The 23,678-nt window shown below is 39.4% G+C and overlaps 1 protein-coding gene across 1 annotated transcript; it reads left to right on the forward strand.

The window, feature by feature from the left end:
* The first annotated feature begins 5,487 nt into the window (after positions 1-5,487).
* Positions 5,488-17,470, forward strand: uri1 (URI1 prefoldin like chaperone). Its single transcript, XM_084364116.1, has 11 exons — positions 5,488-5,885; positions 7,972-8,006; positions 12,845-12,923; positions 13,195-13,330; positions 14,502-14,593; positions 14,685-14,748; positions 14,893-15,073; positions 15,159-15,390; positions 15,504-15,643; positions 15,980-16,220; positions 16,654-17,470. Exons 1-11 carry the CDS (start codon positions 5,814-5,816, stop codon positions 16,840-16,842), a joined length of 1,461 nt encoding a protein of 486 aa, XP_084220242.1. The 5' UTR covers positions 5,488-5,813; the 3' UTR covers positions 16,843-17,470.
* The last annotated feature ends 6,208 nt before the right edge of the window (positions 17,471-23,678 follow it).

The following is a 23,678-nucleotide window of genomic DNA, read 5'->3' on the forward strand; positions in this document are numbered from 1 at the left end:
GTTGACCTGTAGCTCAGGTCTAATGTTGAAAACCTCTTTACAGTTGAGACACTCGTACGGGACATTAACACTCCAGCATTGAGTGATGCAGGTTTTACAGAAGTTGTGTCCACATGGTATGGTCACTGGATCAGTGAACACATCCAGACAGACGGAGCACAGAAACTGATCTTCAGTCAGCAGACATGTTTACAGTCTGAGGAAAAAAAGTGAGAAAAAGAAAACTGTAATTAGATATCTCTTGATTAACAGTTTCATAAACTATTTCTCCTGTAATATATGGTGAGTAATGTTAAGTTCTGTTGTTATGGAACAAAAGTAGAAACATTAAGACGAGCTAAAGACCAAAAATACAGAAACAAAGAGAAGCAGGAGGAGGAGGTGTTATTGTGGATGTTAATATTGATGTTTATGCAGTCAAACTCACATGTCAACATCTTTTTTTTGTCAAGTTTCAATTCAAGTGTAAGAACACAAACCAAATCTCCTCATCCACTATTTTGTCTGCATTACAGTGATCATATATTGTTTATTTAATAACAGCTTAATTGCTCAATTATTATTTGTTGAAATTGTTTCTCAATTATTTATAATTATATGAGTCTGAGTAGAGCTCAGGTTTTGTGTTAATACAGATTTCTGAAACACAGTGAACATTGTCAGTTGTACAAAGGCACACAGCATGTTGCTGCTGATACATTAAAGTAGCAAGGACAGGGTTAGAAGCTCCATAAGTTGTAAAACAGCCATTTTGTGCCTTTATCAGCAATAAAAGACACTGTCAGATAACATCAGACACTGTTGGGAGGATCCAAAGGTCATCTAAGCTAGGCTGGTTAGCCTTTAGCAGACTAGTTGATCTGTGTTTGTCGTTGTTATGGTTGGATTTAGCTGCGGCCCTTTACAGTAAATGTATGTGGTATAACAAACTGAAGTACTAAGATGTTGGGGTATCAAGACTGATGTTTCAATTTTCAGAGACAGATCGATAAAAGTTGGTAAATTAGCTTAAGCTAAAGCTAGCTGTGACTGTATCCTATCTAACTTTATCCAGAGTTCAGTCACTGTGGTTTGATTTTTACCCGTTTTGTAATTCTGTCAAAATGTACATGTTGAAAATGGCACATTTTGATGGCATTAAAAATGGTAATACAGGTGTAACAAAGTCAGATACTGGTTTTAACTCAATTAAACCAAATCTTTCTGCAGTTTGTGTTTGTGTGGCCGTGTACTCACCAGTGTTTGTCAGAGATTCTGCTGTTGTGTTGCCGAAAACCAGATGGATTCAGTTGAAGTTTTCTTCAGAGAGAAACAGACTCGTCTCGACTGCAGCTCTACTTTAATATGAGGAAATGCTTCATTCATTTTTTTATATCCCTCAGCTGCTCCTCCTCTCAGTGCAGCTCTGTGGTTTTATTGCCTTATTGTAAAATACCTTGACACAGATTTGAAACAAGTTGAGATTTGACTTTTAGTTTATTCCTCTTTTTTCTACAATGGAAGTTTACAGCAGCCAAAGATATAATTACAAATATACAACATAAGAAAAGAGGTGAGTGGAAGATATTCAAGAACATACTGACAGATTTCTAACTATCACATTTACAGGAGAAACAAGTGAAGAAAAACTGAGATGGAAAAGTTTGCAGTGTGTGTTAATGGTGTGTGTGTGTGTGTGTGTGTGTGTGTGTGTCAGTGTTTATTCTTGTTATTTTTACTGTGAATATTGTAGCTGAGATCAGAGTCTTCATGGGGTTCAGTCTGGAGTCCTGTTGTTTTTACGTCACTAAGACGTGTGTGTTTAAAGGTGAAAACATCTCAGACTGGGCAGAGTCAGCTGCTCACATATTAGTCATAGATCATCTATATGTGTTGGAAAGGCTGGCAGTGACACCTAGTGGACCAAAACAGGAGTTGCATAGAAAGTGTTTCTCACTCAGTCACTGCAGCAACAGAAGAGGAGTGGATGGTTCATGGACACTTTTTTGTTTATTGTTGTGTGTTCATGAAAACATTGTGCTGAAGTTTTCCTCATTGAGAACATATTGTGTTTGTGGTGCAGTTTATTGCACCATTTTACTGTTCATTGTTTGTGGTTAATCGTCACGATGCAGCAGCCGATTAGCAGACCCACTTTGTGAGCCTCGTGTTGGAGCCAGTTTGTGTCGATCATCAGCTGCATAAGTGACATTTTTCTGCTGTAATTTAGCTCCTGTGTTGCTTTAAAGTTCATATTTTGAGCTCTGTGATCATTAGTCAACATTATACTGAATGTTTATTGTCTCATGTATCACCCTAACATTCAAGTGACAGAGCTAAGAATCTCATTTTCCAATTAATTTTAAAGACCAAAATGTTACAATTTGTGGTAAAAGGTGAGGACCCAAATACAAAACACCAGGGAGGCAGGCAGGATTAAGAACAAAAGACGAGCTTTATTTCACAAAAAGCTGAGTAAACCAAAAACCAAGAATCCAAAAACAACCAAGAGGCGTAAATCCCAAAAATACAAAGTAGAAACACAAAAGCTAAAACAAAGTATCAACCAAGAGGAGCAAAGTACAACTCAGGAGAAACAAGAGGAACAAAAAACAGAAACACGACACGGGAAGATAGTGGAAGACACGGGAACGGGTTCAGAGGAAACACAGGACAAACTGACAAAGACATCAGGGAGCACACAGACTATATACACACAGTGCTGACTGACAAACAAGACACAGCTGAACACAGAAAAAGGGCAGGAAATTCACACAAAGGAGGAACTGAAGAGCAACACACAACACAAGAGGGCAAAACTTCAAAATAAAACAGGAAATCCCAGAAACACAAACAGAATCATGACACCAAAAAGTTCATTTCACAACATTTACTTCAGTTCTACTTTTATAGACCCCACAACTATCCACCATCATCGTCCACTACAACCTTTGATTTTGACCTGTTTTGTAGTCCTGACAAAATGTACATGTTGAAATTGTCCGTGTACTCACCAGTGTTTGTCAGAGATTCTGCTGTTGTGTTGACAAAGTTTTGTTCAGAGAGAAACACAGAGACTCGTCTGGACTGCAGCTCTGCTGTCACTCAAACTTTCACTTTCATTTTTGAGGAAATGTGACTGAAGTGTTTTCTCTCTCAGCTGCTCCTCCTCTCAGTGCAGCTCTGTGCTTTTATTGCCTCACTGTGAAATAACCTCCACACAGATTAGAAACAAGTTGACTTTTAGTTTATTCCTTTTTTTTCTACAATGGAAGTATACAGCAGCCAACAGAACATATAATTACAAATAGACAAACAAGGAAAACACAGGGGATTTATAATTATCACTTTTAATCCACTAGAGGGCGACTTACTATGAAATCTAACTGGTACAAATCCTCTGTTTGATGTCAGTGACAAGTTTTTGTGTGTTTTGTTTTGTTTTTCAGGTCAATTTTAATGCTCTAATTTTACTTATGAACATTTTTAGACTTTGAAATGTTATTCTTTTTTTTTCAATCTTTAAAAAAAAATTCAAATGAACCAACCTTTTGGCCTTGTTCTGGCTCTGTATTGATCTGGCTCCATAAATGTGTTAAGTGTAGTTCGATGCATGTTTTACTACAAGACAATACACGTACAGGTCAAATAATAATAGACTCACATATTTCCATTTAGGAAATAATAAAAAGAGAGTAAATTCCTGCTCACAGAATTTGTGCCATGATTAGATGGTTTATCTCCAAATTGCAGTGAGGTGTGCAAAATGTCTCCAGATGATTCCAGCTCAGCTCCTCCAGTCACTGACCTTTGACCTTCCTACTAACCTCTTGGCCTGTTAGCTCATCTTGCTTTCACGCCCATCACATTTTAACGTTTTGCTCATCAGCCCAACACACGCTGCATACACCAACAGGTAAACTGTGACGGGTGATTGGATGTTTTAAATGTATTCTGGTGTCACTGTGCACTCGTCCTTGCAATTCTGACTGGCATTTCTGATATTTCCGACAGCACCTGAATGCAGCATCGGCAGCCAATGAGCATCCGACAAAGAAGGGGGCTGGGACCACGGATGGATTAAATTCATCTTCTGAACCCAAACTTGTTCATCACGACCTCTCTGTCTGTAAACCCACCAACAACCATCAGAACCGACATCTGTGTGGGCCGTTCTGTGGATACACAGTGTGTGTTAAAATAATGTGTGTAACTACGATGTTTGTGCAGCTACACACACATCCACAGTGTCACACGTACAGGAGACGTGCTGCTGCTTTGCTGACAGACAGATCTCCGGAAATGGTCGCAGTGTGTCGGTCAGTGCAGCAGGACCTCAGCTCGTCAGCTATATACGATGATTGTTTACATTTGTGCCATCGGCCACATTTACCCAGAGTACACCGGGAGACATGGAGGAAGCGCTGCGTCAAGTGTGCGTCATGCAGCGGACAACCGGAACGTACAATGTGCTGTCTTCAAAATAAAAGCATGTAAAAGTATTAAACGAGAGAAAGAAACAGACTTTGATTGTTTTCATTTATATCTTATAGCAATATTATCCCAGATTATGACAACATATTTTCTTCATACCATGAAAAAATGTTAGACAAAAGTAAAATATCTGTAAATTTGGTTGCGTTTTCTCAGTTAAGAAAAATCACATGTAGTTAAAATGTTTCAATGGTGACATGAATCTGACTTCTCACCTCTTTTAAATCAAGACTGAAGACCTTTCTGTTTGTCACAGCCTTTCATCTAAGCAATTGCAAGGTTTTGAACTGCAATGTGACTTTTGTCTTGTCTCTTTTAAACCTCTTCTATTGGAGCCTACTTTCCTATTTCTTAACTTGTTTTAATTTTAATGTTTTGTTTCTTGAACTCTTCCTACTTGTTTTTAATAAATGCAATTTTTAATGTATTTTAATGTAATCTTATGCCGCTGTAAAGCACTTTGAGTTGCCTTGTGTCAGAATTGTGCTATACAAATAAACTTGCCTTCAACTTGCGTTCATAAAGTACATCTTTTTTTGATTATCTTTTCTTATCACACAGTAGGTCTGAGGGAACGACATGTCAAAATCTCTGTATGTCCTGTGCATATGGCAGAATTGACAAATAAATCTCGTTAGCATTTCATTACTGAATGGTTTAGGGCCAAAATACATTTCTGATCTTGCTGTTATGTTATGAACCGTCCACACCTCTGAGGTCGTGTGACTTTCATTTATACTTTTAGTCTCGTGTCTTCCATTTTAGCTTACTTTCCTATTTCTTAAATCGTTTTAATGGTTTGTTTCTTGATGTCTACCTACTTGTTTTTAATAATGTCTTTTAATGTCATTTTTATGCCCCTGTAAAGCACTTTGAGTTGCCTTGTCTAAATTGTGCTATACAAAAAAAATAAAAAATACTTTCCTTACTTTAAAAAAAAAAAAAAAAAAAAAAAAAGGCTTTTATTTTGAATATGTCGGCCGGAAGTTCCGGTGTTACCCCTGTTGTCTTGACGTGGGACCGAGGCGCATGTCGCAGCGAGAGTGACCAGGAATATCTGCTAATCTTGGGAATACTGGAACAAAACAACGCGGATATTTCTGGATAAATCGTGCAGAAATGTTGAAATGAGCGTGTGAGATGGTATCACTTCCGCCAGTGAGGATAACTACCGCCGCCTCATTGATGAATACGACCGGAACGGGTCTCAGGAATAGCTGCTGCTGCATTCATAAACACTTCTTTAGGACTCACAACAACCCCTGAGCTTTTTTCTCATTTAGGGGTCACAACACGACACGTATCCCCCCCTTTCCTTGTCGTGCACGTTGTGGTTGACAATGGCCGAAAGAGGTCAAATGAATGTGGAGCATGTGGACGGAGTTGTCAGGCTCCGAGAGGAACACGAGAAGGTAATTTCTTTTTGAACGAGTTGGCACGAGATGTGTTGGTTTGTAACTTCCGTCCGTCGTTAGCCACAGTGCACTGAAGCTACTGAAGGTGTCTGACCCCACGACACACCTGTGTGCACTTACTGTACTAACCTGTGTGTCACATTAGCACGATGTGTGTGTGTGTTGTGTTGTCCATTTTCCAGAAGCTTCCCCCCCGACACACACACACACACACACACACACCCTCCTGCAGCCACTCACATGTTCAACTTCTTGTTATGTGGCCTGGAGGTGTTTTTAGTTTCGTTTGTCTTCTTTCTCACTCTGCTGGGTTTTCTTTCTAACTTCTAGCTGTTATGGATTCTCGACACTTACCTACCAGCATGTGGATCAGCCATCATGCTAAATAATCATCCAGGAAGTACCACACGATACAAGTTTACAGCAACACAATCTGAGGAGTGTGTCGTTTGTTTCCGTGTAGTCTGTGTAAAGTTGATGCTTTGTCTTCTAGCAGATCATCTTACTGCCCAACAACGACAACAACAGTGTGAGGCTTCATGTGCATAGACTGTGTGTGTCACCATATATCACAGTGAAGAGCTGTTAGTGCAAAATGTCCTCCTGACCATTTGGGTGAAGTTTTGACAGCTGTGTTTTGTCTTCCTCTGCTGCCACTTTGATCCGTTTTTCTTTTTTCTGCCTCCCTGCGTGTGATGATTCTTTAAAGAGCTCAATTTTCAGGTTCATGCTTTTATTTTGGAGTCCTAGTAGAATAGGTTTACATACTTTTATTTTCAAAAAAAACATTGTTTTTCTCATATGGTTCATTGCTTGCAGCATCCCCTTTACACACTGTGTCTTGAACGCTCCGTTTTAGCTACAGAGTGAGACATCTCGCCTCTGTTCAATCTTTGGTGAGAGTTGCACATGCGCGTGACTTAACGTAGCCAATCAGAGGCAGAGTAGGACGGGTCATGCCGAGCTGAGTAGTGTGATCTAAAATGACAGCGCTACAGCTGCTAACCATGGCTAAAAAATATATTTTTATGGTCAGTCAGCAGACATTCAGTTGTTACTATGATGTAGAGAAACGTTATATTTGAACTTAAAGATAGTTACAAAATAATAACTTCTCACTCTGAAACATTCCTTGCGAAGGTGGTTCAGTTCGTTCTGCCTGGGTTTTGGTATCAGAATCGGGCCGTACCGCAGAATGTACGGCCGTACCGCAGCCGTGGTTACCATCCGTAGACATAGACATATATACGTAGACGCCGCATTGACTGTGCTGTCCCGTTGCCGCGCTACATTGGTGCGTCCGCCATATTGGATGTGGTAAACAAATACTAGTAGACGTGAAAACTGTTGGTTTTCTGAATAAAAAGCATGAACGTTTACATTAAACTGATCAGTTTTATATTCAGTGATTTGTATTCATGTAAATTCTAATAATGACATCATTGAGACAAAATGTGAACAAAGGCTGTAAATCAAAATAAGAAACTGCAACTGGCAGTGAGTCTGCTTTGTTTTCTTTTAGCGGTGAAGTGAAACTGCATGACAGAAAATTATAGACACTTATTTTATTGTATATGACATTTCATGGTAAAAAAGTAAACTCGCAGGAGGCTACTATTATAAAAATGCACAATAAATTACGACCTTTCAACCAGTTAAACTGGAGGGATTTCCGTTGTAATGAATACTAAACACATTAACCTGCCAAAATCCAAAATGGGGGCGACGTCATCGTACGATCTAGCGAGTGAGTGCGGCGTCTATGTCTATGGCTGTAGCGGTGTCACACTACTTTGCAACTCACATCAAAGATTGAACAGAGGTGAGATGTCTCACTCTGTAGCTAAAACGGAGCGTTCAAGACATAGTGTGTAAAGGGATGCTGCAGCAATGAACCATATGAGAAAAAATAATGTGTTTTTTGAAAATTAAAGTATGTAAACCTATTCTTCTAGGACCCCCAAATAAAAGTATGAACCTGAAAATTAGCATCATATGACCTCTTTAAATGTTATGCACAAGGCTGTGTGAGTTGCACAGATTTTCACTGTGATTCATATTTAAATAATTTGTCCTGAAACAGGTGGTGATAGACTGTGAAAGTCGGATACAGCACTGGTGAGTATCAAGAGAGTCTCATGCATTATTTCAACAGTTGCATAGTGACAACATTGTTCACTTTATTGCTTTGCACAATCAATCATCTTGTTGTCACACAGAGCAGCAAACACCAGCAGGTCAATACATGTTCTGACGTGATAGATTTTTTTTCCATGGAGACACAGAAAACATATTACACATTGTAAGAAGTCATTCAGAAACATTGTATAATGTACTTATAGTTAAATGTTACAGGCCAAGTCTTGACAAGTCGCAGCCAAGACTTTTATGGCTCTGCGCTTGCTTGTCTCTGTGTGATACACATCTTTGAATACAACTAATTTGGAATAGAGATGAATTGGTCATCATCATCACCTCTTAATTCATCAGTGAAGTTTGTATTTAGTTGAGACACAGTTGGTGTAGCGCCGTGTAAGGACTGTATTATTTATGTTATAATGACAGTCGACACAAGTTTGGCTTCCCGCAATTAATCAAGCAGGATTTTATTCAGTGTTGAGGCTTTGCGTTTTAGAGTGCCAGCTCTGGTCAAAATCAACAAATTAGACACTCTATGACCAATCAGAGGCGTTTGTTTCAAGTGTGCCGTAATTAGCCGGTTTATTCCTGATTTTTAAAAAAAAGCCGTTGCAAGGAGCAATTTCAGCACACAGACAACCTTGAAGGCCCTTCACACCCACACATTAGTTGTCAGTTATTCTGTCTGATTGTCTTCGGCCGATCTGGAGGTTCGTAAGACGATGTTTCACCTTTGTAGACAAAAAAAGTTGTACCTCATTCTCCACCTCTTCTCAGGTTGGGTGGCGTCAAAGTAAATGTACCATCAGGCCTTTTTTCAAAGCAGAGTTTTTGACTTTGTCACAGTTGGAAAAGTTGTTGCAAGTAACATTAACAATGGCTCTGCTGTATTCAAGAGTCCCAGTAGGTCGTGACAGTCTGCCAGCCTGAACAATATCAGTAGCGATGGGCTGATGAAGCCTTAAGAAGCTTCGTTTGTGCCAAAAAAAGATTTGAAGCGTCGAGCAAACACGGTGACGTCTGGATTGCTTGTGAAACTTCTGACAGCCCTTTGAAACCAGCACACCTCACTGATGTGAAAGAGTCCCTCCACACAAACAGTATAATGAAACCTCTGGGAGAAAGACAGTTGATTATTAAGTCCCGTACCCAAGTTGTCGAATGCTGATGCTTTTGACTGGTGTTCGACCCGAGCTGCCAACCCAAAACTTCAGTATATGGAAATCTGGGGATGAGACTCAATAATCAACCATCTGTCTCCAGGAAGTTACATTTTGTTGCATTAAGGCATAAAAAAGACTCTGTTGTGTGTCCGAGTTGGTTTTTGCAGCAAAAAGTGATTACCACGTTAAAATCCTTAAAACGGGACCTACTTCTTCTCCCTCCATTCTCGGTGTGTTTCCACATCACACTTGTGTTTGCTGACGATTGGCTTCCAAACTATTTGTGATGTCACAAATTATACTTGAAACAAGATTTTCAACGAGCACAGGGGACATTTACACTTTCAGCAATGAATGTGAAAACAGCCTCTAGTGTCAAACTCTGCCCATCTGTCGTTCTACACAGTGGAGCTCAAAAATTAAACTGTGGGAACATAAGGAAGCACATTTTTTAGTTTTAATAGTGGGACTTTAATACTTTGGGTTAGATAATAGAGTTTTGTTCAGGTGTGCTGCATTAGATATACAGTCGTTGTCAAAAGTTTACATACACTTATAAAGAAAATGTATATCATGGCACTTTTCAGTTCCAATGATTTCTACAGTTGTCATTATTCAACAAATTCAGTTGAACTTCACCGATTCTGTCAAGAGGAGAGATTAACGATTCGGCCAGAGGTCGACCAGAAACTTGTGGATGGCTATCAAAAGCACCTAATTGAGGTGAAAATGGCCGAGGGACATTTAACCAAGTATTATAATTACTGTGTGAATGTTTTTGAGCCAGCAGATTTGGTCACGTTTTCAGAAGACGCATAAAAAAAATAATATTTGAACCAAGCGTTTTTTGCGACAAAGTCACGTGTTTCACTCATTCATCACAGAAAATGAGCTGTAGAAATCATTGGAAGTGAAGACTGCCATGTTATACGTGTTCTTTACAAGTGTATTCATTCATTCAACCTTCGTTTAAATATCGAAAAATAATTTTCAATGATGTCGAGAGCACAAATAAAAAAGAAAAAACACAATAGGTGCAAAAATGTGATAGCGAACATTATCACAGAGCGGATAAACAGAATGGGTACATAAAAATGATAACCGATAAGAAGCAACATGACAAAACACAAATAAAACTGAGGTGCATAAAAGATAAATGGTATGTAAACTTTTGACCGCGGCTGTAGATGTTATTGTGCAGTATGTTAAATAAAATAACGGTGTGCTCTCTGTGAGGATATGAAATACGTCTGCTGACACGAAGCATTAGTGCACCTTAAGCGCCGCTGCAGGCTCGTGACTCCAAACCTCATTGTTGATATTTATGTGATATATTTAACGAGTCACAATGTGATGTAATTGGAGAATGAAACATTAAATTAGCCTTTTACTTTTATTACATTATTACTTGGTGCGGCAAAGGAAATGTACGTATAATGTAATTATGTCGATGCCTTTCTAAATTATGCTCGTCTCTTCTTATCCTCCTAATGTGCCAACTGCACAGCTTTAGCAGTAAAAACTTTCAAAATGTACTGACACAGTGCGCGACAAAGACAGAAACAAGCTTCAGAGCGTTGGTCCCATCTGCCCATCTCTACTGATGTGTCAAAATGTCTTCATTGGAAAAAAGGGGCTATTTGCATGATAAAGGTGATTCCAGTCGAGCAAATGCAACGATACACAGGAGGGTGAGTGAGATGTCGATCGAGCACATCGTAGACGGACTTGTGTCAGTCCTGACAAGAGGACTAATCAGGTGGATAAAGTGGAAACACTTGTGAGTGCACAGTAACTGTAACTTCATTTTTCCTTTGCTGTTGATTGCAAGCAGCGGGTTACCTTTAGTATTCTTGAAAGGCAGACTGATTGAACTTATTTGTGTGATTAGAGCTCCTCTCAGAGTCGTACATGCTTGTACAGACCGCTTGACGACACTTTTATACGTCTTGGTACGTGTCCGGTGACCTCGCATGATTCCCAACACAGCTCCATCCACCTTTAGTCTAAACAGAGGACTAATGAGGCAGAATAACCAGAAACGCCCGTGTGGTGCTCGAGTAAACCGAGTGGTGACTTCTGTGCTAAACTCCGTGACATTGTTCTCGCTTGTTTGTGAATTTGAGTGTTGTAAATCCAGATTAATGTTCATGTGGGTCCAAAAGTCCAACAGTAACACCTCCTGTCTCACTTTATACAAGCCTACAGTGTGTAATTACAGGTAGAGCTCACATGGTTCTAAAGAAGAACAAAAGAGGTTGTAAAAGTTTATTTTGCATGATAAAAGATTAGAGATACTCTCTCTGCTGTCAGTTTATTTAAAGCTTATACAAATCAACAAGTTTATTCAAATGATGTATCGAATGCAAAACTTTCTTCCGACTCCTGTAGCATTGTAACACGATGGTAAAAGTCAGCAAAACGTATTTTTGTTGAATATTTCCCCCTTTAACTAAAAATAACCTGGAAAATATGATAAGTTGTTTTGAGGGTCAGAGATTTTAACAAGAAACAATTGATTATTCCAGCAGATCACATCAGAAAACCAGTGAGGAAAGTCTGAGATAAAGTCAGAAATAAGAGATTATGTCTCATCTTTGATTATGTTGCAAAAGACATTAGTGCAACTTCCTAGACTGTTACATTTAAAAACATACAACATGGTCTCCATTCTTCCCTGAAAGGGACGAGAACAGAAGCTTCCCATTGTTCTGTTTTAAAGGTACAGTGTGTAATATATCAAGTATGGCTCCAGAAACTACGGTGGCCCTCATGGTCAATCTTCTAAATATGGACTCCTTCATAACCGCGTCTACTATTTCTGTTAATTAAAGTGATCGGATAAAGATGTATTTAGTTATTTAGTCTATAAAACTATGGGTTATAACTAAAAAGGAAAAAAAATGGGTTCATACAAAGAAATTGAGCCTTGAGAAAATGTATGTTACAGTCAGTTGTAATCTTTAACGTTACTCTGACATGTCCAACAGAAAGCAGGACACTCCGTCAGTCTGCAAACATTTCTCTAACATCAGAGATTCTCGTCTTCAGCTCCAATGTTTACTCTTGTTTGATGCCGCCGCTAGTCCGGATCTCTTTTAGCGTCCTGGAGTTTTTGTTTCTTCGACAGTGATTCACACTCTAGTTTTTCTTGTACAAAATAAGTATGATCATCCATCCTTTATCAGATTGTGGTTTCAAACTTCTCACAATACAGACTGTTTGGCATGAAACAGCAGCTGCTCGCTCTTCTTCTTCTTCGTCTTCCAACTTGGTCATTTCCAGTGGCAACACCAAACGCAAAATGCCCTCACTTGTGTCAGGTTTGTCCCTTCTGGGCTACTGTAGAAACATGGCGACCTCTATTTAGATATAAACAGCTCATTCAAAGGTAATGAAAACACGACGACTCTTATTTTCGGGTGATCGTACGCTAAATAAAACACACTTGTGAAAATTATATTCCATTTCTGCCAAGTCTGTTCTGCTAGATGCCACTACATAATACACACTGCACCTTTAATATCCCAAAATAAACTAAACAGACAAATTTGGACAACAATGGCTTCAGAGGAGAGCTGTGGCTTCACAGGAAAACAGCATTTATCTGAGTGTCTGTTGGCCTAACGTCAGTGTAAACCAATGCTTTTGCAGGAAGAAGGTGTCAGGTGACTATGAAGCCCTGAACGACCGCCTTGAAACTCTTCCAGAGCAACTGTCTTACGACATCATGGTGAGTGCTGTCCTCGTTTACAATGCACAGAAAAAAAAAACAGGCACACAGTCGATCAACTTGTGCATTGTGGGTCAGATTTAAAATTAATTCCTGCTGCAAATGGCATTTACCAGAGTCACGAGCTGGGTTTATATTCTTAACTTTGCAGAAGTTGGTCCTAAAGATGTATATTTTTCTGCTGTAACTAAAAGTTTTATTTCTTCTTTTCTCCTGCTTTCATGTCCACATTCTGCCACCTGCCTCGCCTCAACGGTTTGGCTGTAAACAGGTGCCGTTTGGCCCTCTGGCCTTCATGCCTGGTAAGCTGGTGCACACCAACGAGGTCACGGCGTTGCTCGGTGACAACTGGTTCGCCAAGTGCTCTGCCAAACAGGCTCAGAAAATTGTCAGCCACAGGATGAAATGTGAGTCTGTTTTCTGTCCTCTCTGGGGGAAAAAAAAGACGGCATTGTGTCATTTTAATGAGATCACTCAACACTGCTCTTGTTCATCCAGCAGAGGGCGACGCTGCATCAAGTCTAGAAAGCCTTGTCTGAACACTGAGGACTAACTTCCTTTTCAGCCTGAACCATTATTTGCTGTGAGATTTTGGGGAGAAACTTTTCGAGATGTTTATAGAATTAATCCATTTTATAGATATGTTCAGTGAACTGTAATGCTGCTGCTAATAACCGTTGGAGCATGCATGATTTTTCGACACACGCAGGTCGCTTTGTTTCACATGAGGTTAAAAAGGCACATTAGGAGCACTGATTTACTGTCTTGGATTCATATGTTACAGGTCGTCACTGCCTCTGTTGTGAAATCCTTTTTTCTCTCTCCTGCGGTCGAATCATGTCCCTCTAAATGCGGCACTTGTGTTTGGTCGAGTGCGAGAGGGAAAAATAAAAAACGTGTTTACTCTCACATGGGTTATGCGTAGCCATACTTACAAACTGTGTTTGCCCTGCTGCTCATTCCGGGTCTGAAAATCTCATATCGAGTCAAATGGGCCCAAGTAACGATCTCTGATGTGAACATTATTAGAGTGTTTAGTGAAGCAGAAATGTGCTGCCACAGCCCATCCACAGCCGTCTGGCCTCCCCCTCCTCCCCCCTCCTCCCATCTCCTGACCCTGCCCACCCCGCTATTACAGAGCTAAGTGCTGTAATACAAACATAGCTAGCTGAAATGTGTCAGACAGCGGCTGAGTTGTCAGGCCTTCTGTGTTTGACCTTTCCTCACTTCCAGTTGATGCACTGACTGGAGGGGCTCCCGATCGCCATGGAAACAAGGGCCCTCTGCTGCTATTAGTAAAAGGGCTTAATTGTTGTCAAGATTTAATGATCCGGAGTAGTATTCAGGGCAGAAGATATTATGAACTGTTTGTGTCATCATTTTTCAATTTTTTCCCCCCAACTTGTTCAGGATTTTAACTCTTTCAGCAGCTGGCTGTCACTGTTATATTTCCCTCAGAGCTCTTGTTAGCCAGCAGCCAGCTTTGTTTTTTTTTTTGCTCGATGGGTTTTTTGTCAGTCTGCCTCCGACTCTCTGAATGAAACGTTTTCTTGATGATGTGTCTGTGTTTTTCCGCAGATGTGAAGAAGGAACTAGATGATCTGTCGAAGACGATGAAAAACTTTGAAGCCAGAGTTAGCCTGGCAAAGAATTTGGAAAGCATGTCAGCCGTACGTTGCATCACTACAAGTCGTCTCGCAGATAAAGATGTTGCGTAATTCATAAATGGGGACACACGTATTGACTTTGTTTCTTCTTTAGAGCAAAGGAGATTATGTTGACATAAGAGAAGATGCCGGAAACAATGACGCTGCTCTCACCAAAGGTACCTTTGTCAGCCTTTTTCTGCCCTCATTTTACTTGCACATCTTTGCTTATGAGAAAGCAAAGAAAGCCTTTAACCTGTTCTGTAACCTGTCAGCTTAAAAAAATTTAAGGAATTTCTCTCCCATCTTGTCTGCTTTGACAGGAAGGCAAAGAATAGCTCACAAACCAAATTCTAAGCCCAAGCTGGATGCCGTGTTGGATGTAAAAGAGGAGGATGAGGAGGATGATGAAGGGAGCAAGAAAAGCGTCTTGACTGAGGAGGAGCTGTGGGCTCGATTGGACGAACTCGAGAAACTGGAGGAGCTACAAGACGAGCAGGACAGGTAGATCAACACACTCTTCTCTTTGTAGCCTTCATAATTAGGAAGTTTGTGACGTCTGTAAAAATGAAAATGTTTTTATCTCCAGGTTGTCTGATAATGCAGAAATGAACGGTGAAGACACGTCATCCTCTTCCTCCGAGGAGGAGAAGGAGGGACAGGCTGAGCCTCGGGTAAACGGCCTGAGTCTGAAGCCCAGCTGGAGCTCAGTGCCTCACAGTAAAGCGCCGCCCAGCGTCGACAGGAAAGAGGATGAAGACGACGAGGAAGGCGACTGTTTGCCGACTATCTTTTTCTCTCACACAGTCGAACCCAAGAAGGTCAGAGTGATAAACGACTGGGAACATTTTACAGATTTGCTTTTTTTTATAAGATAACGTACCTTTTCATTTCTGTTCTGATGACTTTTTATCGTCACCCTCTTTTGCTGCAGGTGAGAATAAACACTGGAAAAAACACCATGCTGAAGTTCAGCGAAAGGAAAGAGCAGAAGGAACACTCGAAGAGGAAAAAGAAAAACGGACACTCCCATCACGAACTCCACAAAATCACAACACCAGCCGACATTTACAGGTAAAAAACAAACGCTGTGAACCCAACTTATTTAATAAATTACGTTAATTGACATCGTCCAACTCAAGATTGTATAACGAAATTCCAGCTAGCTTCGAAGCTACACAGCCGCACACAAACACTGTACAAACGAATGAAGAATTAAATCACAAAAATAAACCATTCATTGTGTGTTGGGGATGAGTTCAGGAGCTTCACAGTCTGAGGAAAGAAGCAGCGAATACTTCTGTATCTTTTGTCAAAGCAGAGTAAACAGACTTTAGGAAACTTCGCAAGTTGAAAACAAAAAAAAATACATTTTTAAATGACAGATTGGACGTCTGTTTCCTTTGTCAGGCTGTTTGTGGATGTGAAGAACGGGGAACTCATCCCGAGGAAGTCCATCCTGAAGTCACGCAGCAGAGAGAACAGCGTCTGCAGCGACACGAGCGAGAGCAGCGCGGCCGACTTCGACGAGCGCCGGATGATCGGACGCAGCTTCAGCCACGATGAGGCGACGCACAGCGACACCAGTGACGGCATCACAGAGGAAGACAGCCCCACAGCGATCCCACTGCACCCCACCAGCAGATTTGAGGTAAAAAAAAAAAAACGACATCTTTTGGTTTCAGTTTTATTTCTCACTGTCTTAGTTATTTTATTTTTTTCCCCCCTGAACTGATCTCAGTCTAGTTTCTTTTTTTGGTCTTTTATCTCAATTACAGAGCGGAAGAAAACTGCAATATATCTTTATTATGAAACAGCTTATGAAAATTACACATTTGAGCCTCAGATCCCCTTAATGAGAACATAACAAAACTCCCACAGAAACCTCTTTAAGTTAAAGCGGAAGCTGCATGTGGTCCAACAATCATTAACCGTCAGTCACAAGAGGCAATATGAACAAGAAGACACGTCATTAAAACAGGATAAGCTGCTTTTTTTTTATTTTTAGCGTAAACCTTTAATGTCGGACCAGTTTGAGTGAAGTGAAAGTGATCCGTCGTGGTTTCTCTCTTTCTCCTCTGCAGGCTTTTTCAGGCACGGTGGTGGAAAAGGACCCGATGCCTCTGGCTGTCCCACATCTCACCATCGCTCCACCGGCTCTGCCGACCATACTGGAGAGGAAACAGGAGGAGGTGGCGCCCGACCCCCCTCCGCCCCAGGAGCCCCCGAAAAGGGTGTCGAAGTTTAAAGCTGCCAGGTTGCAGCAGAAGTGACTGTTAACAAGCAGATGATCCATTTTTCACAATAACTTCTTGTTTTTTTTTTTTTTTTTTGTTGTTTTTTAAAAAGCCTTTGTTTCTTTTCTACGACTGATGAACTGGACACACAGCAGACGATCCTCTCCTGATTTCTTTCACGTCTCTTTCACTTTTGATCGTACAGGGTTTCTGTTGAGTCGGACTGTTCGGTGAGAAGAAGCACAGCAGCAAAGTTAACGAATAACGACTTGTGTGTAACTTTTTAGCACTGATAAACGCTGTCTCTTTTGCTCATCTACTCCTAACAGTATAAATGGCGCTTAACTATTGTCCCATCTTTTTTCCGGGCTTGTTTGACCTGATCGCTGTCCGTCTGTCTGTCTCATGCTTCCTGTCGTCTGCTTCTCTGTTGATCCATGCTACTGCCAGTTTTAGGTAGAGCTCTAGGCTTTGCCGCTTGTGATGAGTTGCCTTGTTTTGTTTCTACTGATCATTAAACACAATCAGGTGCCCGTTAGTGCTCATTTTACCTTCTCTTGACCTGCCTAATGAATGTATGTATTCCTTCGTGACGAGCTTTATGTAAAGACAAAAAAAGAATATTGATGGAAACTAAAAGGAAAATAAAAGATTTTGGCTAAAAGTCTTGTTCCTCCTCTCGTCCTTTTAATATCTTGTTGTTTGATGTTCTGCTTTAGTCATTATTAAAACATCTTAGTCGTAATCAGTTTGGGAATATTTTCTCAAATTGTTGTTACTGCATAGTAACACTGTGTAATACTAGACCTCGTTTAAAGTGTTTAGGTTTTTAAACTGCTGTTACTAGAGACAAGCTGAGCTCATATGCTCTTTTATGAATTACTGTCACTCCTTGGGAATTTCCTGTTGTGCATTAAAATGTGAGGAGCTAAAGTAAAGCACCATCTCTGCGTACTGCAGCCAAACTTTGTAAGAGAGCAATAACATTTCATCAAAAGCTGCGAAGCAAACTGAACACAAAATGCCTTTTCCCCCAGTTAGTAAAAGTACAATCAAAGTGCAGCCTTAATGTGAGAGAGGGGATTTCAAAGGCAATCACTGTGGCAACAAATCAAATTAAGCGTGGGCCCAAAAACCAAATTTAAAACCTGATTTAGAGGTCTGCAGTTGGTGTTTGCCATCAGTGAGCTTTAGGAAAGGCACTGGATATAAAACAGCTGCACAGTTGTGTGATTTGACATGTGGATTTCGGGAATTGCCATGACATCACTGACTGTTAAACACTTGTGATGTGATGTGAGCTCTTAGCATAATTCAGATTTAATTAACAGATTCTTTAAATTTTAAAGAAATTAGAGGGAAAGGTCCTCCTCCAGCCAGAACTGTGCTTTTCTTCTTGTTCCTACAGGTGAAGGTTTCTACTTTTTTTCCGAGCTCATTGAAAATCTTGATTTTTAAGAGTGATTGGTGACATCACAGATTGTTTGGAAGCCAATGTGTCGGGCAATGCACACCGATGTGTTTTTGTGTGTCGAGCCATTTCCCAGCGGTACGGAAGCCCTGAGGGGCAAAGGAGAATTTTTTTTTCTGGTGCTCCTTTTTCTAAAATATTTTTTTCATGTGTGAAATTTTTTATTTTTCATGTGTCGAGCCGAGTGAAAAAAAAATGTTCACGGCTTTAACATTTTTTTTTTTACTCCTCTCAACACATGAAATAAATAAATTTTCACTCGTGAAAAAGAAAATTTTTCACTCGGCTCGACACATGAAAAAAAAATTCACCGTACCACAGAAGCCCTGAGGGGCAAGGGGAATTTTTTTTTTTCCCGGTTGTTGTAACAAGTTGTAAAAACGTTTTTTGTGTGAAACAGTGAAAAACATTTTTTTTCAGAGGTGAATTTTTTTTTGTGTTGAGCCAAGTGAAAAAAAAAATAATAATTTCACCCATGAAAAAAACATTTTATCGCTCGTGAAAAAAAGATTTTTTCACTCGGAGTGAAGAAAGTGCATATTTCTGGCAAGAAATGACAGAAAACAAGTTGTATGCATCTGAGATGAAGGTTGGAAAACATTCTTTATTAATTCTGCAAGAAAATAAAAAAATTTCACTCGGCTTGTCACAAAAAAAAACATTTTTCACCCATGAAGAAAAAAAAAATTCACCCATGAAAAAAAAACATGACAGTAAACAAGTTGTATGTCTCTGAGATGGAGGCTGGAAGAAATTCTTTATTAATTCTGCAATTCACGTTTTCCTTAAGCAGCTCGACACATGACAAAACCTTTTTTTCACCCACGGAAATAACATTTTTCCACTCGGCTCCACACAAAAAACCCAAATTTTTTCACTGGGAAGAGTGAAGAAAGTGCATATTTCTGGCAAGAAATGACAGAAAACAAGTTGTATGTGTCTGAGATGGAGGTCGGAAAACATTCTTTATTAATTCTGCAAGAAAATACAAAATTTTCACTTGGCTCGACACAGAAAAAAACATTTTTCACGGGTGAAAAATTTTTTTTCACTCTGCTCCACACAAAGAAGAAACATTTTTCACCCGTAAAAAAAAACATTTTTCAACCGTAAAAAAAAACTTTTTTCACCCGTAAAAAAAACATTTTTCAACCAATAAAAAAAAAAACATTTTTCACCCGTGAAAAAAAACATTTTTCAACCGTTAAAAAAAACAACTTTCACCCGTGAAAAAAAACATTTTTCAACCGTAAAAAGAAACATTTTTCACCCGTGACAAAAAACATTTTTCAACCGTAAAAAAAAAAACATTTTTCACCCGTGAAAAAAAAAACATTTTTCACCCGTGAAAAAAAACATTTTTTCAACCGTAAAAAAAACATTGTTCAACCGTGAAAAAAAACATTTTTCCACTCAGCTCCACACAAAAAAACCCAATTTTTTTCACCCATGAAAAAAACATTTTATCACCTGTAAAAAAACATTTTACCACCTGTAAAAAAAACATTTTATCACTCATGAAAAAAACTTTTTTTCACTCGGCTTGACACAAAAAACCCAATTTTTCCACTGGGAAGAGTGAAGAAAGTGCATATTTCTGGCAAGAAATTACAGAAAATGAGTTGTATGTGTCTGAGATGGAGGTCGGAAAACATTCTTTATTAATTCTGCAAGAAAATAACATCTTTTCATCTTTTTTATTTTTTTCACTGTTAAACGAATGGAAAAAAAAGTTTGAACTTAGAAAATGGAGCACTAGAAAAAAAAAAGTTCTCCTTTGCCCCTCAGGGCTTCTGTAGTAAGACATTTTTGTTCATTGGTGAAATCTTTTCGAGTGAAAAACATTTTCACTTGTGAAAATGTATTTTTCACTTAACTCGACACATCAAAATAAAATATTTTGACCTGCAAATTATTTTTTTCATTCAGCTCGACACATTTAAAAAAAAAAAAAAAAAACCTGTGAAAAAAATTTTTTTCACTCTGTCACACACAAAATAATGTTCTCCCTTGTCCCTCAGGGCTTCCGTAGTATGACATTTTTTTCAGGGGTGAAATTTTCTTTTTTCATGTGTTGAGAGGAGTAAAAAATAAATTTAACTCGTGAAAAAAAATGTTTTTCACCCGGCTCGACATGAAAAAAAAAATTTCACCCGCGAAAAAAAACCCAATTCACTCAGCTCGACACATGAAAAAAAAAATTTGGGACTCAGAAAAAAAGTACAATGGTCACATGATGAATCTGAGGGGTCACGAGATGATTAATGGTGAAAGGAAAGAAGAAGAAACATACATTTGTATTCTGTTACATTTTGGATAATTCCACCACATCGAACAAATTATATGAAATCATAAGAAAGAGGGAACCCAAAAATTCTGGTGTGGTTGAACCAGACTCAGCAATTTTTTTTTTTTTTTTTGTATGTTGTCACCAGCCAAAAAGTTTAGAAATGTCAGAAGTGTTTTTCTTATCATACTGTATATGTTTATTCTTGCAAAATCTTCATCTAAAAGTGAGTACAGCTGTCAAATAAATGTGGTGGAGTTAGAAGTCCTGTATGTTTCCTCAGAAACCTGGTGGAGAATAAGTGAACAGAGGCAGAGAAAGAAATAAAAAAGTACATTTGCCTAATATTTAGTGAGAAATGTCACATTAGACTTAATTCTATATGATGTATGATATAAGATATAATCACCTAGAAAGTAACATTCCTGTTGTGTTGTGGTTTTTTAAAAAACTTATTTTGGAAGTGGCTTTTTTCCAGTGGATAAACATAGTTGTACTTTTTTTCCTCTTCCCACCGACAGTTTGGTCTGCGGTCTGCGAATGTTTGGAGTTTTGCTTACAATAATCATTTTCAGCCCCGTGATTAATATGTTTAGAAGAAGAAGGGAACGACATTTGTTTTCTCCTTCCATGAAACTGAGGAGACGATCGCTCTGGACTGAGCTGCATTGTTTGATGTAGTTTAAGATTTTCTTTTAGGGGGGCAACTCACACACACACAACGCTGCACTTCATCTCCCCCCCACACAAGCAGCTTTAATTAAAGCTGCGGCTTGTGAGTTGAAAGGCTATCACTCCCCTTTTAGTTAAATGGTGGGAGTGCAGGTCTCTGATAAGAAGCTTTTAAACAGGTCCTGAGGTGACTCTGCCCCCCCGCCCCCCTCCTTCATCAGGATTATTTCTCCAATATGAAAATCCAGGTAGCATGAGACAGATTAGGCAATGCTTAACATGCTAGCGTTGTGTTGGTGAGACACGGATCAATGGACTTATGTAGGTTAAGCTGTGAAGGTATATGCTGGAACACAGTAGAACTACATCACAAAGAAATCTAGCATACAAACTATGTAAGAGGTCCGAACGAGATCTACATTTCAGGGATTAAGAGGGATTTTAAGAGTTGTGTGATGAAGGAATCAAGCAGGTATTGTTTTCCAGACAGGTGCTTGGGCCCGAGAGGAGGAGAGGAAGAGTTGCACTTAGCTCCAAACGTCAGAGGGATGGATTAAACAGCAGCAGTCCGCATATCTGCTTCACCGCTATTTGAACATCTCGTACCTACATCATTTACACTCACAGCCTAAAACGGGAGCTAGTTTTTTCGTTCCTCGCTCGCTCCACTAATGAACCTCGGGTGGAATCACAGGAAAGAAAAACGAATGTTCAGGTGATCCACAGTGATATCACAACTCTGCAGCTTCATGACACTTGGATTCTCACATCCTCCTCAAAAATTACACACCACAAACTAATTAAAACTATCGCTTTAATGCTTGTTTTTTGGCTCATCGGTATATTTTGAGCATCTTATATATTCATCAAAAACCCTTTGAATGATCATTATCAGAGCTGAAACGATTAGTGCATGTACAGAAAATGAACTGTCAACTTTATTGATAATAACACAAATACATTTCTGCGATCTTGGTCATATAAAACATGCAATCTTTTTTTTTCCTGACCAAACAAATCATTGATTAATTGAGAAAATCATGAAATACCAATTGGCTGCAACTTGAAGATCTCAATACAGTTCTCTAATATCTGTTTAACATGCTTTTTGTAGGAAAAAGTACCAAGTTACCACATTAAAATCATTGGAAAGGTACCTATACCTGGAGAAAGTCTGGTAAGTGTGTAAGTTTTTCAGTTTGTTTAAAGGGATTATATTTTTGGGCTGTGAATGAAGCCACTGGAATGATTTAACCAGCTTGAGGGCTGCTGGTCGCTGGTTATAGTTTTTGCACCCTGTAACCAAAAACCACTGCATTAACTTAACTAGCTCAAGTTTCATTATCAGGAGGCGGGGCTTTCCATTTTTAAACATATCGTTATTCATTCATCTCAACCTGATTGAGACTTTACAACCCTCAATATTTAAAGAAATCATTACATCAGTAAATTGAACAATCCACCATGTTCCCTTTTTTTCCCCAGTGCTGCTCATCAAAAAATCGAGTAAATATGAATATGCAAATATTTTTCATTTCACAAGTTTAACCCTCTGGACACAAGATGTCAGCTTCATATGTATGTAAATGTGCAATGGAGGCTTCAAGTTTCCACATCACATATCCGTAGGCTGAATGCTGGACCGGGATTGGCTTCCCAGCAATTTGTGATGTCACAAATCATGCTCGTAGTCTCCGCCTCTTAAAATCAGATTTTCAATTTTCACTTTAAAGAGGTCATATTATGCAAGATTTCCGGATCATATTTTTACCTGGGGGTCCAAGTAAAAACACATTATTTGATCAGAGTAGGTAGTGTGATCTAAAATAACGCGGCTACAGCAGCAGCAACTGTATGTCTGCTGTCTGACTGGAGTGTATATATTTCATAATAAATACATAAAAATATATATCTATACAACGCTTGTTACATAGTGACTCACTTAAAGGGGAACTACCGTTTTTTTACAACCTGGACCTTATTTCTAGCAGAAAATACAATGATTTACTCACCCAGATAACTTTGGTGTCGTTCGGACGAAATTAGATCCAGTGTAGCGCCGGTATATCCATATAATGCGAGTGACGGGGCACCGAAGCGCAGCCTCTATGAGCATTATCTGCCACGAAACTAGTTCATTTCACCAATATTTTGTTATGAAATGCTAGCGCTATTAGCCTCTGAGTCCGGGCTCGTCTATTGTCAACATCCGGGGTCTGTAGGTTGATCTACTACCTCTGACCTGGAAGATGTCGTCTCTGAGCTGCGCGCGCACCCGTGACAGCCCAGCTTGTTTACCTGTAGCTGCTACTGCTAGTTTGACCCCGGATGTTGATAACGGACGAGCCCGGACTCAGAGGGGAAGAGCACGAGTGTATCATGACAAAATATTGGTGAAATGAACTAGTTTCGTGGCAGATAATGCTCATAGAGGCTGCGCTT

Source organism: Pagrus pagrus (assembly GCF_965226575.1).
Source record: "Pagrus pagrus genome assembly, chromosome: 10".
Taxonomy (NCBI): Eukaryota; Metazoa; Chordata; class Actinopteri; order Spariformes; family Sparidae; genus Pagrus; species Pagrus pagrus.